At 42.1% G+C, this 20,261-nt stretch overlaps 1 protein-coding gene across 2 annotated transcripts in view; it reads right to left on the bottom strand.

The window, feature by feature from the left end:
* LOC307023015 (uncharacterized protein) overlaps positions 1–20,261 on the bottom strand; it is a 31,236-nt gene that overhangs the window by 8,093 nt on the left and 2,882 nt on the right. For both annotated transcript variants that reach the window (XM_079656004.1, XM_079656003.1), the window contains exon 3: positions 18,516–18,665. In XM_079656004.1, coding sequence (XP_079512130.1) covers positions 18,516–18,665 — 150 coding nt within the window. The remainder of the gene's footprint in view (positions 1–18,515; positions 18,666–20,261) is intronic.

Genomic DNA, 20,261 nt, shown 5'->3' with positions numbered 1-20,261 from the left:
GACATATGTTGTCTTCGCCGCCTGACAGACAGTTCTATATAGTCAATTTTGCGGTTAAAACCTTCGGACTCGGCTGGTTCGAAGTATATTTGTCTTTCTGGCAGCAAAAGTTAGATTTTTATCATTAAACGGGACAAGCTAGGTTATCCTAGAACGTTTTTGGGGCTGGATAAATTACTAATTAGAAACACCTGCTGTGAAAAGCTAGCTTAACATTCTGACTAAAAACAACACGCGCTATTCTCTTAAAGCAACAGGCACACTAAAGTTTGACCCAACAGAAAATATCAGCAATGTTATTGTGAATTGTGTTGTAACAAATCTAGTTCTCCGTTATAACCCCCACTATTTTCTTAATAATTTCCAGAATTAAAAAAACATCATATTCACACTGGTATGGCCTATAAATATTTGGAATGATTGGAAAATGTTTAATTTGAATAGTGATAATACAAAACTAGTGTGAGCTGTAAGGGACAATATATAACCTAATTTACTGAAAGAAATGTCTTATATCATATTAAACTGTATCTTTGTCTTTCGGACTGACAAAACAAGACATTTAAAAACATCACTATGAAGAACAACTTTTTATCGATTAATACAAATCTATAACTAAATATTAATGGCAGTCGAAATCAATACAATGATATTCATCAAATATTTTTGGGTGTATATCAAAATGTAGCTAATGCTTGCCAAATTCCACTTAGCCTATAATTTGAATTGATGCTCAAGGCAAGTTAAGATGATCCTCTGTTCCATCTGAGAAACTGCACAGTCATATACTCAAAAATATGATTCTAGTGTAAGTTAATAAATGATGAAACTGAAATATTGCCCAGCCCGAAATGTGGAACATCTATATTTAGACCTAATGAGCAGTAACCAGGACAAAAGCTCAAGGTTGCAGCCAAGTGATCAGACAGAGTATTTTTCACCTAAATCCTTGAGACTTGACTCAGTGAGAGAGCTGCTATGAGAAACGGCAGGTGCTGCGGATGAACTACAACGTCACCACGCTTATTTTCAGCTGAGTCACCATCCAGCACTCAGGATGCTCCCCACAGGGGCGCTGGCTGCTCCGCCACAGGCTCTCTGATTTGGACAGCAGCACAAAGGACCAAAGTCCCAGGAGTAGTATAAACATGTGCATTAGATACAGTTCACATTTAGGTTAGGATTGAGCTTAAATGTAATTAATTGCTTTTAATAGAACTGAATTAGTGCAACACTATTGGTATTTAGGCAAAGGGTTATTTAAGTATAAAGGAAAGTGACATATGATAACTCAACCTGTGTGGAAGTTTTCTTTTCAGAAAAACTTGACAAAAAAAGTTTTGTCAGCCATGTTATCACGCCGTACCTCAATATGTCAAATCACTTTTTTTTAAACAGTGTTAGCCTCTGAAAGTAGGACACTAACACATTTCCAGTGGCAGTCTATTGACTGATCTTAATGGAGACATTGGCATCTAGCCACCATTTGACCTGTCAGTTACTGCTGTTCAGCTTTGCTACTATGATTAAGCGTTTTATAAAATGTCAAGATATTGCATGAAAACTTCAGGGAAATGCAGCCTGGGTTATATAAGGCTGGAGCTACACTAGAAAATAACATGTTAAAAATTCACAACTTCTGATCATAGCTCTAACGCAGATAGGTTTGTCTTGAGGCGCCGCTGAATGTTATCACAAACAGTTTTGTAGCCTCAATATACAGAATGCTTTAACTCAGTCAAGACGGGGAAATGTGTGAGTAAATCATGCCTGTACTGCAGAGCTCTATTCAATTACATTCAATTTAAGCACCCAAATATCTGCTGCTCTGACATTGAAACAACTAATAAATATCTCCAATGACAACATTACTTCTGTCCACCCTCCTGTCTAACACATTACTATTAAGACTGACATTGCCTTCACCCAAGCAAGCAGAAAGCATCAGGCTGATCCGTGTCACCAGGCAACCCTGAGGAGCCCCTTAAACTCTCAGGACTTGGAAATGGAAGAAAGTTCAGTGGTGTGTGCAGGAATGAAGAGACTCTGACAGTGTCTGAATCATTGACAGCTGACTGAAGCTCCTGCCTTCCACCCTCTTAACTGTAAACAACTGATGGACTTCATTAGGACTGGATCTGTTGATCATCACTTGACAGATTGTCTGGATTCTTCCCAAAAAAACTCAAAATAGAACCGAGTCAGGCTACACTGCAATGCCCCACCTGACATCATGCTGTTTAGCCGCAGTGATGGGAGACCTGAGGTTCACCTGCTCTTACACAGGTTAGAAAGATGCTTTAATTACACCATCGCGTTTTTCATAGTGCTAATAGATCATGTTTTTATTAATCTGCAGTGTATTCAATGACACTCAGTCCTGTCAATAGCACGATCGGCGCTGCGGCAAAACATGCATTATGAATCATGTGTATTCCGGGTTTACTCACGTCTAAAATATCCATGATGACTGCAGTTTGAGTCCCTTTGAACACTCGATACAAATCAAATTATAGCAGCGGTGCTGTCGGTTGATTTGTCCCGTTTACATTCGCTGAAAGTTAGAGAAGCAGCATCCCGAGCTCAGCGGGGGCGCGCCTGCGTCCTGCAGTGTCCCGGCTGTCAGACCTGCACTGATCCGGGCTGCAGAGCTGCTCCTCCCGCCTGCTTTCCTCCCTGATACTAGTACAACAGCACGGGTGAAGTTGTCGCTAAACAGCAGGCACGTATTAGGAAGAGGATGAGAGGAGAGATCTGATTGCACGCTCGGTGCGTAAGGAAACTGAGCTCAGATCAGGCTGATAGCAGAGAGTGGAGGCACAGGTTTCTTCACGCATTATACCCAAATTATTTTATGTAAATGTTGTGAGAGACATTCTAAACGGTGTTATTACGTTTCGTTTGTGCTCATGTTGGAGCTCATATCATTAATCCATTATATTTTGACAGGGAAGTCTAATCTGACCTTGAACTTCACACTTCAGGATGCTGCAGCAATGCCAGCACATTACTGCTGAGTTCAGCATCTGTCCTGCATGTGGAAACCATAGACTGTAGGTGGAAACAGATGGCTGCTGTCATAGTAAAAATAGCTTACATTTCATATACACTTACATACAGTGTTGGGGAATAATGGACAAAAACTAAATGTTGCAGTATAGCTTGGTGGCTCGACAACCTTAATATTGGCAGTTATTCAAGCAGTATTTAAACACATTTTGGGGGATACTTTTGTAGTTAGCTTTTTTAACATATAACAATATAAAATAAAACATATTATTATTATCTTGTTTAACTTTTTTGTTTGTTTTACCATATACATTTTCTGCCACTTTTTTCTTTCAATTTAATTACATATTTCTTAGCGGGGAATTCTGTTTTTGGTTAATATTTGACATGTGAACAGGTGGGGATTTAAAAAAAGTTAAATGGAGTGGCTTTTTTTGCCGGCATTTTAAGATTACACCTTTTCCTAATTTTGTCCTAATTGTAAGGGAATAATTCTGTCTTTAATCCTAAGGTATTTAACCTTTTCACCTGTTGACGTTTATAACCAACCCTGACTCTCTTATCTCAGTTTTATGACCGGTCAACTCTCGGTCACAGAGCCTAAGAGTCAGGCAAGTGGTTCAGTATCTCCAGATGTTGGGGATATCTCCAGTGTTCCCAGATATCTACGTTCTCCCCCAAATATGTTGTTTACTCTCTCTGAACTAGTTAACAGGTCTATCGAGAGAGAGGCTGGGCAGAGTTGATGTGGCAACCCACCCGTGCAGTCAGAACCTCTGGCTGCTGTGACTTGTGATGTGAAATTTTCCGGCCGATACTTGTAATAAACACCAGTGTTTGACATCAAAGCTCCAACTCTCCTTGTGTCTCTCTGAGTCCTGACTCTCCATTGCTGCAGAAGTTTCCCTTACTAATCATTTCAATATAATAAGGTTTGAACTACTGTTTTCTATAGTAAACAAATCCATAAGGTAGCTGTGCTGTAGTTCAACTTGTTCAAATGTTGAGTCATTGCTAGTTTTCAAAGCTTTCCACTTAACCTTAAAAATCAACAGCATAGTGTTTATCAATTTAAAGTATCTTTTGGGGTTCAATAGACTACATTTTGCCTTTTTGTTTTGGAGCAATGCCTTAAATCCTGACAAAGCGTCTCATTCCAAGTTTGAGTTGATAGTAAGTAGCTAATAATACTGTGTTTATACCATAGACTGTATATATAAAGGTTTATACCTAAAGTAAAGACAAATAAATAATTCTCTAAGTCAACTACATAACTCAAACCACTGAAAATGGCCATTAGATGTGGGTACAAGTTATGGAATAACACAGTCATTGGACCTTATGTTGAGTATTTTTGCAATCAAAATATTCTGTCATCACGATGAATAAAAACAAATAACCAAAACGTTCTCCCAAGTAGACTTGGCTCACCAAAATGTTCAGAACTGACCCCTTGTGTAAATCTGAATATGATAAATTGCTGTTAGAGTCACGCTAACATTTAGTTAATCACATCATTTGTGGAATGCATATCTTTGCCAATGTCTGCCATCGTATGTTTGTCTGCACCTTGTCATAAAAATGCAAATAAACAGAACTATCATGTAACTCTCTTTTTGCCTTGCAATTAGTTTATCCTGTCATGTTTTTCAACTGTTCCAACTGTGGCCTATGTGTACCAAGTCTAATTAAAAAGTGTCATGCTGAGCTATTACTTAATCACAGTACCATGAATGATAGATGGATTGTTTGTGTGTGTGGTCCTACTACATTATTAGTCCCTCTACTTGTTGAATAAACAAATGGGCACACATGAGTTGGGGGCTGGGCTCACTCATTCTGAGCCAAAATGATACACGCCATCATTTCTGAATGCAAGCCTTCATGCCAGCTATGTACCCTTTGGACCAACCTCATCAACCAAGTACTTTATGAAGCCAGAGAACAGTGGAGATCAGATGAAGGGAAAGGATGCTCCTGGTCAGTTTAGACCTAAAATTACGATAGTTAAAAAAAATCTGTCAAGAAAATGCATTGCGATAAAATACTTTTCATCAGAACAACAAATACATCTACTCCTATCTGTGAAGTTTGCTCTTTCAAACACCTGTGGTATCCCTCAAGGGTCGGTTCTCGGGACCACTCCCTTCACCCTCTACACTCTGCCCGTTGGCCATGTCATCAGCCAGCATGGATTATCATTCCATTGCTACACTAATGACACTTAGCTATATATAAAAACCGACCCTTTCCCTATCCCACACGGACAGGGCCGGCCCTGACCAATTTTCTGCCCTATAGGCAAGACTTTAGCTGTTGTGGTATGACCACCAAAACAGAACGATATGGACACAAGATGTGTGCAACTGTATTTAGTATCCTACCCATTTGAACATGATTTAAGTGGGGGGTGGACCTAACATCCTCTAAAAGGGTCCGGGGGCATGCTCCCCCGGGAAGATTTTTTTGTTTTAATATTGAAGTTGAACGCATCAATCTGCTGCACTTTGAGAGCAAAATTAAGAGATCTATGGATACATCTCTCAACTTCAATATGAAACCGAACTGTAAACAGATTTTCTTTTTCTTTATGGATATTTGACAAATCACTCCTTTAAACTGTATTCTTGTTTATTAACAACAACTTTTACTGTCATATAGTATTTTATACCTGTTTTTCACCTGTTCTCTTATTTTTTTTATAACTATAATGATCATATAAAGGTGTGCCTGTACCTCACTCAGCTGAGGTTATCAGAGCCTCTCAGTCTTTCAGGAGAGAGCTCTCTAAAGCTCTCCCCCCCGCCGTCGCTTACACAGCAAATTCCAATGTTAATAAAAGCACACAGAAGCTATATACGTTTTTTCGGAGTTTGATTTATTTTAAATTAACACAAATACAAAATTAAAACTTATAATTGCACACTAAAACCATTATTTCAAAAAAAGAACAATTTCACATAAACCTCCGGTTTCACTGGGGCTGGGGCAGTTCAACTTGATTTTTTGGGGGTGCGTGTGCCATAGTTTATGGGTGCTGTACGCAATATAGGCGTGGTTCTGTTAGTATAAGATAATAAGATGTACTTTGGTTGATGCGCCCTTAGCATTTGCCTATACTGCCTATGCCAACGGCCGGCCCTGCACATGCAGCCTCACTTTCGTCAACATCATCATCCTTAAACACTGAGGAGATAAAGGCTTTGATGAAAGAAAACTTCCTGCAGCTCAATAGCTCCAAATCAGAGGCTATTTTAGTTGGCACACCAAACCAGGTCCAGTCATCCCTCAAAATCCCCATCACATTTTCTGGTCATAACATGCCCCTCTACTCATCGGTTACCAACCCGGGTGTAAGATTTGACCGTCATCTCACCTTTGACAACCATATCAAGCATCTGTGCAAAACCTCCTTCTACCACCTCAGGAACATTGCAAAAAGTTGTCCCAAACTCTCCCAGTCAGATGCTAAAAAACAGAACCGTGCTGCTAGGATCCTGATGAGGGTGAGAAAAACGTAATCACACATTTTCTTCACTTGCTCCACTGGCTTCCTGTCCCATTCAGGATCAAATACAAAATCTCTCTTCTCACCCATCAGTGAATCCACGGAAATGCTCCTAACCTCGTAAGCCCCAAGCCTGTTTTTCCAACACACTCTCACTCCATAATCGTACAGGAGCGATGTTTGGTCAGGGTCCCGTGGCGTGCAGGTGTGACGCTCCTAGGCTCCTTCAGCTTCATAAAGGGACGCAAATAGCTTTCAACTGATTGCAATGTATTCCCAACTGCGGCGGGATTTGACGCTCATGGAAGCACGGCATTCGTTTGTGTCGGCTGCCCTTAAAGGCAATGTGAGCGTCCATTCCCATTGGATAACGGAGAATTGTACACCCGGAAGTAAGTATTCCCCTTACTGTCGATTGATTTTACAGCAGTGGCGAACCGTCAGGGCCTTCAAGGTATTCAGAGAATACCATGGAACACTCAGATAAAACAAACAAAAAATCGATTTAATTATATGAATAAAATGTAATAAAATGTATATAAAATGAATAAATGAGAATTGTATCTGTGTTGTTGACTGTAATATTACAGTGTTACGTTGATTTGTTTGTCCTTCTCGGACCATGCACTACGCATTTCAGTGGTTTTGTGTTAGAAAAGAAAGCAACCAATCAGATCCTTCAACCAAAGTATTCTACATCCTAGCCGTTGCACTGAATGAGAGCGTACGTTTGGACTGACAGTTTGATCAACCAATCATATATTGATTTTTAGCCAATGGGCGTATTCTGTCAGAGTTTCCCTCGGTTCCAGGGTACTCTAGAAGGCCCGCTAGTTAACTGGCTCGAGACAGAGGATCTGGGGGCGTCATCGACTAAAAAACACCAGATTATCCTTGTTAATTACACAACATTGATTGGTCTCAGGCAAGGGGCCAGACTAAGATTGGTTCACAAGACCTCATGAAAGACGACACACGAAGTGAGGATACCCGGCCCGGAGGAAGCCCAGGGTCCCCTTCTGGAGCCAGGCCCAGAAGGAGGACTCGTCGGCGAGCGTCTGGTGGCCGGGCTTGCCACGGAGCACGGCCGGGCACAGCCCGAAAAGGCGACGTGGGCAACACCTCCGCTTCTCCGTCCCGCGGGCCCACCACCTACGGGAAACAGCGATGGGGTTGGGTGCGCTGCCAGAAGGGTGGCAGTGAAGGCAGAGGGTCTCGACGGACCAGACCCAGGCGACAGAAGCTGGCTTTGGGGACGTGGAACGTCACCTCTCTGGGGGGGAAGGAGTCGGAGCTTGTGCGGGAGGTGGAGCGTTACCAGTTGGATCTGGTTGGGCTCACCTCTACGCACAGCGTCGGCTCTGGAACCTTACTTCTGGATAGGGGTTGGACTCTATTCTTCTCCGGAGTTGCTCAAGGTGTGAGGCGCCGGGCGGGTGTGGGGATACTCACAAGTCCCCGGTTGGGTGCTTCGTTGTTGGAGTCTACCCCAGTGGACGAGAGGGTTGCCTCCCTACGCCTGCGGGTTATGGGGGGGAAAACTCTGACTGTTGTGTGTGCTTATGCACCCAACAGCAGTTCAGAGTATACGGCCTTCTTGGAGACCCTGGAAAGAGTCCTGTATGGGGCTCCTGAAGGGACTCTTTAATCTTGCTGGGAGACTTCAACGCACATGTGGGCAATGATGGAGACACTTGGAGGGGAGTGATTGGGAGGAACGGCCCCCCTGATCTAAACCGGAGTGGTGGTTTGTTACTGGACTTCTGTGCTAGTCATGGATTGGCCATAACAAACACCATGTTCGAACATAAGGATGCTCATAAGTGTACGTGGTACCAGAGCACCCTAGGCAGAAGGTCCATGATCGATTTCGTTATCGTATCATCGGACCTGAGGCCGTATGTTTTGGACACTCGGGTAAAGAGAGGGGCGGAGTTGTCAACTGATCACCATCTGGTGGTGAGTTGAGTCGAGTGGCGGGGGAAGCCTCTGGATAGACCTGGTAAGCCCAAACGTGTAGTTCGGGTGAACTGGGAACGTCTGGAGGAGGCCCAAGTTCAGGAGGCCTTCAACTCACACCTCCGGCGGATCTTTTCGGGCATTCCTGTGGAGGTTGGGGACATTGAACCAGAGTGGTCGGTGTTCAAAGCCTCTATTGCCGAAGCCGCGGCGGGGAGCTGTGGTCTCAAGGTCCTAGGTGCCTCAAGGGGCGGTAACCCTCGAACCTCCTGGTGGACACCGGTGGTCAGGGAAGCCGTCCGACTGAAGAAGGAGGCCTTCAGGGATTTGTTATCCCGGGGGACTCCCGAAGCAGTCGCAAGGTACCGACAGGCCCGAAAGGCAGCAGCCTCAGCCGTGGCCGAGGCAAAGCAGCGGGTGTGGGAGAAGTTCGGAGAAGACATGGAAAAGGACTTTCGGGCGGCACCAAAGTTGTTCTGGAAAACTGTCCGACACCTCAGGAGGGGGAAGCAGGGAACCATCCAAGCTGTGTACAGTAAGGATGGGACGTTGTTGACCTCAACTGATGGAGTCTTAGGGCGTTGGAAGGAGCACTTTGAGGAACTCCTGAACCCGACAACTCCGGCCTCTATGTTAGAGGCAGAGCTGGAGTATGATGGGGGATTGACACCAATCTCCCGGGGGGAGGTCACTGAGGTCGTCAAACAACTTCACAGTGGCAAAGCCCCGGGGGTGGATGAGATCCGCACAGAAATGCTGAAGGCTCTGGGTGTTGAGGGACTGTCATGGTTGACACGCCTCATCAACGCTGCGTGGAAGTCAGAAACAGTACCGAAGGAGTGGCAGACCGGGGTGGTGGTTCCCCTTTTTAAAAAGGGGGATCAGAGGGTGTGTGCCAATTACAGAGGCATCACACTACTCAGCCTCCCCGGGAAAGTTTACTCTAAGGTACTCGAAAGGAGGGTCAGGCCAATTGTCGAACCTCAGATTGAGGAGGAACAATGCGGATTCCGTCCTGGTCGTGGAACAATGGATCAGCTTTTTACTCTCGCAAGGATCCTGGAGGGGGCCTGGGAGTACGCTTATCCAGTCTACATGTGTTTTGTAGACTTAGAGAAGGCGTATGACCGGGTTCCCAGGGAGTCACTGTGGGAGGTGCTGCAGGAGTATGGGGTGAGGGGGTCTCTACTCAGGGCCATCCAATCTCTGTACTCCCAAAGCGAGAGCTGTGTCCGGGTCCTCGGCAGTAAGTCAGACCCATTTCAGGTGAGGGTTGGCCTCCGCCAGGGCTGCGCTTTGTCACCAATCCTGTTTGTAATATACATGGATCGGATTTCGAGGCGTAGTCGTGGGGGAGGGGGTCTGCAGTTCGGTGGACTAAGGATTGCACCACTGCTTTTTGCAGATGATGTGGTTCTGATGGCTTCATCGGTCTGCGACCTTCAGCACTCACTGGATCGGTTCGCAACCGAGTGTGAAGCGGCTGGGATGAGGATCAGCACCTCCAAATCTGAGGCCATGGTTCTCAGCAGGAAACCGATGGACTGTCCACTCCAAGTAGGGAATGAGTCCTTACCCCAAGTGAAGGAGTTCAAGTATCTCGGGGTCTTGTTCTCGAGTGAGGGAACAATGGAGCGTGAGATGGGTCGGAGAATCGGAGCAGCGGGAGCGGTACTGCAGTCGCTTTACCGCACCGTTGTGACGAAAAAGGAGCTGATCCAGAAGGCAAAGCTCTCTGTCTACCGCGCCATTTTCGTTCCTACCCTCACCTATGGTCATGAAGGATGGGTCATGACCGAAAGAACGAGATCGCGGGTACAAGCGGCCGAGATGGGTTTTCTCCGTAGGGTGGCTGGTGTCTCCCTTAGGGATAAGGTGAGAAGTTCGGTCATCCGGTAGGGACTCGGAGTTGAACCGCTCCTCCTTCGCGTCGAAAGGAGCCAGTTGAGGTGGTTCGGGCACCTAGTTAGGATGCCACCTGGGCGCCTCCCTAGGGAGGTGTTCCAGGCACGTCCAGCTGGGAAGAGACCAAGGGGTAGACCTAGAACCAGATGGAGGGATTATATCTCTTCGCTGGCCTGGGAGCGCCTTGGGATCCCCCAGTCAGAGCTGGTTGATGTGGCCAGGGAAAAGAAAGTTTGGGGCTCTCTGCTGGAACTGCTACCTCCGCGACCCGACCACGGATAAGCGGGAGAAGATGGATGGATGGATGGATGATTGGTGTAGATTGTGTGCAATGCTTTTGTATTTTTCCCCTTCGATTCGGAGAAACAAATATTTTTTCGGAGTAAAGGATGGCAGAAGACACTACACTACCCAGAATCCCCAGCTATCGTTTAGGACTACACCATGTGCTCTGTTTGACAAACCCCGTGATTAGTTCTCAAGCTCTGTGATTGGTTGACCTCCAACTGCATTCCATATGAAAAAAAACGTTTCGTAAAAGATAAAATCATACTTTATTCAGCAGTGTTTGCTTTACTCTTTGAAAGTCATCACATGAATGCATTGTAATAAAAGGTTTGGCTGCATTTAATATTACACATCTGTCGTAGTTCTTTATTTTAATTTATCTAAAGAGATCGGGCTCAGAATAGACCGGAAACTATTCTTGTACCGTTCAGTTTGAATTTCACAATAAAGTTAGTATTAATATTTTGTTTTGATATTATTGTTTTTTATTAACTACTAGACTGCTGGGTTATGTTGAGACCATCTTTTCTGTGTTGCTGTGGGTTTTTTCCATCGCTTTTGTGTTACAAATATCAAAACAATAACTAAATATATCCGTCGTAAACTAAACCAGAAACAGCAGTATATTTTATTTTGTTAACACTTTAAACTTGACAGCTTTTTAACCCAAACCTCCGTCCATACCTCTGGGAAAGGTGAGCTTGAACGTTGCTAGCATAGCTAACGTTGACGTTAGTGCTAGCATTATCCACATCTTTAGGCGGCTCTTCTGATGATGTGCTAGTAGCAGCTTCACTTGTAGCTTCAGTGCCGCTAGCCTTTTTCTTTTTGTGAATGATATTCTTTTTAGAAAATAAGTCAAGTATAGAATGTTTGCCTGCCATTGTAGAGCGTTCTCGAGTCGTTAGCGTTCTTGAGGGAAAGAGCTGCCGCAAAATCAGTGTAGTCCTAAACGATAGCTGGGGATTCTGGGTTAAAGCATGTTATTACACGTTTAGAGTAATGCAATGCAGGTAGATTGTGTTGCTTTTTAATGACTGTTTAAAATGCCTTTTTCTTAATGTCTTTTATTATTATTAACTACTTGTTACTTGTTGCTATGGACGCTGCTATCGATATTATTTCTGTTATGTTGTGTAACTGTTTAATGGTGTTATCTTTATTGCTACCCCCTTCCCCGTCAATGTATAGTGTTGGTCCACAGCGCAAACATATTAGTTCAATCAGGAGAGACGTGATGTATGAAATACATGTTTATTATCGGGTCACATTATATAAATGAAACATAATGATGATGGTTTATAACAAGTGAATGAAATGGTGTTTGGCATTTAAGCCCAGGTTTTGTAGGATATCATTCGGGAATGGAAAGAACTGTTTCCGATTAACCCCCCTGGGTCTAAACACTGGTGGTGGTGATAATTGGTTAGGTCCGGTTGGAAGGGAGAAGGTTAAGCTTGGCCCTGAGTTGGAAGCAGGAGGTGAAGGGGTGGAGGAGGGTTGCGCGTTGACACCTGGAAGACAGCTGATGGAAAAGGGGAGAGCATATATAGAGGGATTAACAGGTGCGATAATTAGGCTTGTGAATGGAGGGAAGTGATAGGTTAGCTCAGGAGTGGCGCTCCCTATCATTTAGTGAAGGGAGCGAGTATTGCCATGACGCGCAATACGAAGTGATAGGTCTTCCTGCCTGAACTTGCGCTGAGCTTCATTTTTAACAAAATCTACATCTAAAATTGTGGCATAGATAGCCTACGTTATTTTCCCCTGTGCAATTCTCCATTTACTTAACAATAACACAGAATTATCCTTGTGTTTATTTATTTGTTTGATTAACAAACACAAGTTGGAGTCCGTCAGGACCGAGGGTCGGAGCAGCTCATTTGCTTTAGAGAATATTACACCCGGAAGTAAGTATTCTCTCCGCTTTGCTTGACAAACCCTATGATAGTCCTCAAGCTCTGTGATTGGAGAGTGTGCTCCGAGGGTTATGCCGAGCGTCAAACAGCACTTGAAATGGGATGGAACCACGGCAGACTTTCCAAAACTGGATTTGAATGGGTCCAACGCGTCCCCCCCTCCCCCTAACCGTCCCCAGAACTACACATGCTGGGTATTGTGTTTCGCAACATGTTCTCTATCTATGGCACGTCTCCACTGGGAGTTGTAGTTTTAAAAGACGTTTTCGTATTTCCCATAATAAGAAGTTGCCAGTATTAAACTGTGTAAATCCCTGGAGGTTTAGGGGATAGGAAACACTCAAATTTAAAACATATAATTAATAAATGGGTGAAAATTGCTTGTGCCCATAATGGGCAAAATTAATATATATACCCACATGCCAGCTAAGGTCAGAAGAGCTTTATTTAACAGCTGGTCTTATGTTTTTGACCCCTCCTGTTGTTAATTGATAACATTACATTACATTAATTGATAAGCCTGAAACATGCACTTGTCAAGGTTCAGAGGCAAATTTTGCAAATATGGCAGTAGCTATTGATCATCTGAAGATAAGATATACTTTATTGATCCCAAGTTGGAAACATTTGTGTTACATCAGCATGTGTAACAGTTGTAAATATGCAGTGGTATTTATTTGTAAATCATTTAGTATAATCACACAAATTCTGTGTTTTATATTTAATAATTCTGTGTTCTTTATTTATTGATTGTTCAATACCTGACAAGGCCGGAGATGAAATATCTACATACATCTTATAAGAGTATAATACATATGTATAATATCAGTTAAAATAAGTGCTTCAACATAGTTAACATTGCTGGAGGTATGCACAAATATTGATATTGTAATGCACTATTGAGGAACCTGCGACCCAAGTTTTTCATTCATTGCATAACTACACCGTTCCTGAATATGATATATCAATAAAATCTTGAAAGGGATGTGCAAATAGTCATTATATACAGTCTTTAATGAACTATTAGTAGAGAATAACGAGTAATGAATATACTTTATAGGGATCCTATTAATATCTAATAATAAAAATAAGGAAATGAAATAACATGCTTTAACCACTAGGTGTCCCTTTATATCAGCTGTGCACCTTTATGGTGTAAATACAGCCTATCTACCAATTGGATCAAATATAAAAGTCAGCCGAATTAGTGTTGATACTGCAAAGAGACGTATTGTGTGAAAAGAAATGTAAGATGTTGTTTAATTGCTGATATATTTATGATCCACGTCACGTTTTCAGTGTTGGCGGAAGTTCCTCATGTTTGTCTAGAAGTCTTCTCATCAGGGCTCTATAAATAGAGAGCTACATATGTCATATTTAATGCAGCCGAACCGTGTATTACAATGCCGTTATGTGATGACTTTCAAAGAGAAAAGCAAGCACACTCGGAATAAAGTATTATTTTATTTTAAAAAAATGTTTTCGGTCTGTTTCCGGTATTTCTTAATGACGATGTGATGTGAGATGTGAGACTGGAATTGCACAGGGGAAAATAACGTATCTTTAGATGCAGATTTTGTTAAACTAATACGTTTGCGCTGTGGACCAACACTATACATTGACGGGGAAGGGGGTAGCAATAAAGATAACACGATTAAACAGTTACACAACATAACAGAAATAATATCGATAGCAGCGTCCCTAGCAACCACCTTGGTAACAATGAAAACGTTCTATGGATGCAATTTCTTGAAGTAATCTTCGTAATAACTAGCAGACTAAAGATCATGTACATCCACTGCACACATCTGAAATAACAACTCATATTTTTCGCATCAAATGACATCAAAACGCATTTTAATGGCCAAACTAACTTTAAAATAGGCATTTTCCACTGAGAATAAAACTAAGTTCGGCCATGTTTTTTTTTTCTGCATGGAGAAATTTGAAGATCACGTGACATAGACGCCGGCCATTGGAATGAATGGTGAAAAAAAACGGGGTTTGTCAAACAGAGCACAAGGTGTAGTCCTAAACGATAGCTGGGGATTCTGGGTAGTGTAGTGTCTTCTGCCATCCTTTACTCCGAAAAAATATTTGTTTCTCCGAAACGAAGGGGAAAAATACAAAAGCATTGCACACAATTTAAACCAATCAATGTTGTGTAATTAACAAGGATAATTTGGTGTTTTTTAGTCGATGAGTAGTGCAGATATCACTGTAAAATCAATCGACATTAAGGGGAATACTAACTTCCGGGTGTACAATTCTCCGTTATCCAATGGGAATGGACGCTCACATTGCCTTTAAGGGCAGCCGACACAAACGAATGCCGTGCTTCCATGAGCGTCAAATCCCGCCGCAGATGGGAATACATTGCAATCAGTTGAAAGCTATTTGCGTCCCTTTATGAAGCTGAAGGAGCCTAGGAGCATCACAACTGCACGCCACGGTACCCTGACCAAACGTTGCTCCTGGACGATTATGGAATGAGAGTGTGTTGGTTTTTCAGGTTTCAGGCTCGAAAATGACATTCCCAAAACAAATGACCATATCTTCCCTTCTAAAAGGGTTAAATTAATAATCTTTTTTCTCAAAGTAATGATAAACCTGTGAGTTGGATGTAGAAAAGTCAGAATCAATATAGATGTTTTTTATTTTAAAGAAAATTCAGATTGAACATGGTAAAAAACTGTAAATTATAGTGTCCGTCCAAAAAATATGTTGTACTTATAGTGAAAACCAGTGGTGTAGTGGGCGTTGGACGCGGGGGTACCCGCACTTATTTGGAGCATGATCTTTTTTTTAATAGTTTAATAAATATAAAATCATTGCCAGTGTTATCAGTTGCAAGTGTGTATTTGTTGTAATAATGACACACACACATAATACATTTCACAGTAATTATAATAAAAAATAAAAACGATTTCCTTAAAAAATGATGATTCCTCATCACGCTCGTGACCCCGCAGCGAGCTGGGGGTGTGTCACTGATTTTGCGGCAGCTCTTTCCCTCAAGAACGCTAACGACTCGAAAAAGCTCTACAATGGCAGGCAAACATTCTATACTTGACTTATTTTCTAAAAAGAATATCATTCACAAAAAGAAAGAGGCTAGCGGCACTGAAGCTACAAGTGAAGCTGCTACTAGTACATCACCAGAAGAGCCGCCTAAAGATGTGGATAATGCTAGCACTATCTATATAGCAACGTTCAAGCTCACCTTTCCCAGAGGTATGGACGGAGGAGATGTTGCGGAGGAAACAAGAGGCATACCCGTGGATAGACTGCAAAGCTGGGAAACTGGGCTGCAAAGTTTGTGTGTGTGTGTGTGTGTGTGTGTGTGTGTGTGTGTGTGTTTGTGTGTGTGTGTGTGTGTGTGTGTGTGTGTGTGTGTGTGTGTGTGTGTGTGTGTGTGTGTGTGTGTGTGTGTGTGTGTGTGTGTGTGTGTGTGTGTGTGTGTGTGTGTGTGTGTGTGTGTGTGTGTGTGTGTGTGTGTGTGTGTGTGTGTTGTGTGAAAAAAGCAGCGCTGTCTGCTTATTTGCAATGTGGCTAGGCTTAATCAGAATAATTTCAAGTGCAGATTCAATATTGTTTGCATAAGTAGGCTATATTTTTCGTTTCGTTTATTCAATAAGTTAATTTCAGGACAACTTTGGGAATTGTGTTTGTTTGTTATGAGTTTTAAATAGATTTTGAAAGTGGAGATAGAGAGAGAGAAGCAGCGCTGTCTGCTTAGTTGCAATACTGTAGTTTATGCAATTTAGGCCTATAACTTGTTTATGTAATTTATATGCCAGTGTGTCCATGGTTTTGAGTCTGTGTGTGTGTTGAGCGCAGCGCCGTCTGCTTTTTTCGGTACAGTAACTAAAGTAGAACTAAGCATACCGGTAGTTTCTGTGGACCTGTTTGCCCGTTTTGTGAGTGTACTGCGCGCGTGCGCACTTGTGTGGCATTGTGTGGGATGACCTAATTAAAATAGCGTCCCCCCAGTAAAAACATCCCCACTACACCACTGGTGAAAACTAACCTTGGATGATGGGTTAGTAGACTAAAAGCTTTAGGAATCCAAAGTAGGCTACAACATATAATAAGTACCCTGTATCAAGATTGATGTAAAACAAGAGATATTTGACCTTTTTAGACAGATTTAGCAAAAAAAAACTCTTCTGGGGCCATTTGGGTGGATTTTCCTTATCTCTGGCCCCCCTTCTTCGATTTTGACATGTGACATCTCTTTCTGACCGTTAGAGTCAATAGAATCGAAGGGGAATCGTCCCGCACACACTCATGTTAAAAAAAGGTGGCGTCTTCGCGGATTCAATCTTGCTACAGAGCGTAGGAATGGCCTGCTCTACTATTTGAAAACGGAATTGCAGTTTTATTGCTTATAGATTATCAGAACATTGCAAAGGGGACACAGCCACATTGGATATTTACCTATGGATTAACTACAGCATCGTTTTATTGTTTTAATGCCATTGAAGACCAGTTTTGACCAGACAAAACCAAGGTAAGCCATGTTAGTGTTGTAGGCTACCTAGCGCCAAATGTTTTGATGTACGTTTTTGTTGATAACGTCGCAAGTTTGTATCTTTCAGTCTTGAGGCGGGCACCGTTAGATTCTGTGTCTTTACGATCATAAACGATGTGTTTGATGTGCAGCTAGGATAAGTAATAAGGGAGCTAGGAGTGATTTTCGATGCAGTAATAGGTTAGCATTTTTTGCTCGGGGCTAATTCAGAGGCTCACTGTTAGCATTGTGTTTTTTATTTATTTTTATTTAATGAAAATGAGCAGTTAAATTAGTTTTTTCCCGTTATATGGATATCAAATATTCATAGTTTATTAAATATTAAGGTTCCTTAGACGTTGTTTCCTGCAAATGACGCGATTTCGGCCCCGGAACCGGGTCCGTGGGACTTAAGAGAAGGATATACTCTCCCCACAAACCTCTACATGCAAGCCCTGTTCCACAAACAAACATTTGCTTCACCCCTCCAGGACCAAGCTCCGCACCATGGGGGATCGGGCTTACCTGTGGAATTCCCTCCCAGACCACATGAAGGCTCCACAGGCCACTGACCCTTTTAAAATGGGCCTAAATACCTTTCTTTAAAAAAAGCCTATTCTTAAGCAAGTGTTTTTATCTATTTCTTTTATGCCCTACTGTAGCACTCTGGGATTGCTTTGTTTTTAGCTATGAACGGAGCTTTACAAATGAAAATGTATTATTATTATTATTTTTATTATTAAAAATGAGTCAGTGTCCTAAGCACAACCTAAAATATATTTAAATAAAATGAAAAACATAGTACGTTTTTCATACAATAAAGAAATCAACACATTATATTATATTATATTACATTATATTGAAGCATTTCTTAAAATACTTTACATACTAAAAGTTGTTCCACAGTAATATACGAAACGTACATAATAGTTTCATTTATACAAAATACTAGGTCCATAAAAAAAGAAACACCTTAAAGGGGACGTTTTAGGTTAATCATCTTCATATTTGTATTTATGTTTTTTAAAAGAACAGTTTTACATTCATAAATGTCATAAAACTAATTTTCTTTCTCATCATTTTGGTTTGAATACATCTGTATTTGCCATCTGCCTGAAACACTCAGTTGAGCGCCTGTCTCTTTAAGACTTCAGGCACTCAATCATATCATCGCAAGGCAAAGTCCTCCCTAGTAGTCAACTAAAAGTGTTTTAGTTAAAAATCAACATGTATTGGTTATATCTGCAATTTTCCTTTAGAACAGCTGACTTAAAGATATAAGAACAAACAGCTTTAAATCCATAAAACAGTTTTAAAAGGTTCAAAACAGAGTTATTAAAGCAGTGGAGAAAGTTTTACTGAGATGCCAGGAAAAGAGGCGTTTAAGGACACACAGTGGAGAAACATTGCTCACCTTCTGTGATGTGGCTGCAGTCACAGTTTCCACCGGGGCTTTAAGAGGTCGTTTCTTCCTCTTCCTGACCAAAGGACACGATGGCTCCTTCACCGCAGCTTCCTCTGACTGGACACAAGCAGCAGCCTTCTCTTTGGGCTTTTTCTTCCTCTGAAATTACAAAATGTTTAAATCAACCTGGAGAGTTGTTCCTACTGTATCATGTTAATCCCTTGTGAAAATAACAACAATTTAGTACAGTCTAGGGACAAAACACATTAAATCCCTGTAACATTAAACCACATGGAACCAATTTCTGATTTAATTTCCAAAACTAAAGCTTATTTTTAATGTTTGCTTCGAGGAAAACCCACTTTCCAATTACAGATCTCACCATTGGAAAACGGCAGCTCCTCAGATCTGGCATGCACTGACCGAGGCAGACAAAAGCCTCCTTCTTCAGAGGCCTTTGATTCTGATTAGAGCTGTCAGGTAAACAAATGGGGTTTTGTTTTTCCTGCTTCTGAAACTCTCTGAAGAGGAATACAACTCCATCAAATGAGTTATTGGCACCCAAGTGATAAATCGTGCTGTAATTGAAGGGAAACTTGGGAACTTTTGATAGTAGCATTTACGGATTGGATTTGACTGCTTATTTTAAAGATTATAAATCAGTCCGGCAGTGGCTCAGTCAGTAGGGGCTTGGACTGGGCGCTGTAGGGTTGCTGGTTCAAGTCCCCGACCAGACCTAAAAATGGAGTGTGGACTGCTACTTGGAGAGGTCCCAGTTCACCTCCTGCCCTGCCGTGGTGCCCTTGAGCAAGGCACCAGACAACCCCCTTCCCCCGCCACTCCCATTGCTCCCCGGGCGCTGTACAATAGCTTCGCACTGCTCCTAGTACTAGACTCCTGGTACTAGGATGGGTTAAATGCAGAGACCACATGTCACTGTGTGTGCTGTGTGCTCTGCGTGTGTGACCATTAAAGAGGGTTTCATCCCTCCCAATATTATATTATTATATTATCACAGAGTAGTGTCTACTATGGGTCATATTACAGTTTTATTCTTTTCTATAGCTGTTTTTGTCTTTTTTGCAGCACGCTTTGAGAGTTTTCATTAACTGTGAATAATTTCCATCTGGATGAATACCAGACTAAGAGTGGTTGTCCTCTCTATGGTGGCCCTGAAGCTCAATACAAGGCAACTCATGCAAATAAACCATAAACGGGCAAATAGAGAACATCTTCAAAATGTCTCAGCACGTGAATTAAGAAAAAAAAGCCCCAAGTGAGGGAATCATACAGGCCCTCCGTACCTTTCTTTCCTGTGAATGAAAGCTGAAAGAATATGTAAGTGACATTTCCATTATCGAAAGAATGAACAAGCCCTTTCTTTCATACAGTTTTAGAAAAATCACATGCAATCACAATGAACTCGTTCATGTACCGCATAGCGTGATGGATATGCTAGAAATGTGAGGGCACTGAGCTCTGCTGTGTCTCCTACAATCTCTGACTGTCTTCTGAATAAATGTATGCAATACGATGACTATTGTTTGACATTAAACACCCATTTTCCTAAGATATGAAGTAAATGCTGATACAGTATTGACACAATAAGATCCATGTGTTTCGTACTTTTCTGTCATTGTCTCCTATGTGATCTGATTCAGAACAGACTGACATCTTAATAAGTTATGGCTGCTGCTGGTTCCTCAGAAAGAGCCCTAACATGTCTCTCTGTCCACACATTGGCTGCTGCAGGAG

Source organism: Notothenia rossii, assembly GCF_949606895.1.
Source record: "Notothenia rossii genome assembly, chromosome: 10".
Lineage (NCBI taxonomy): Eukaryota > Metazoa > Chordata > Actinopteri > Perciformes > Nototheniidae > Notothenia > Notothenia rossii.
This window is presented reverse-complemented; position numbering and strand designations above follow the sequence as displayed.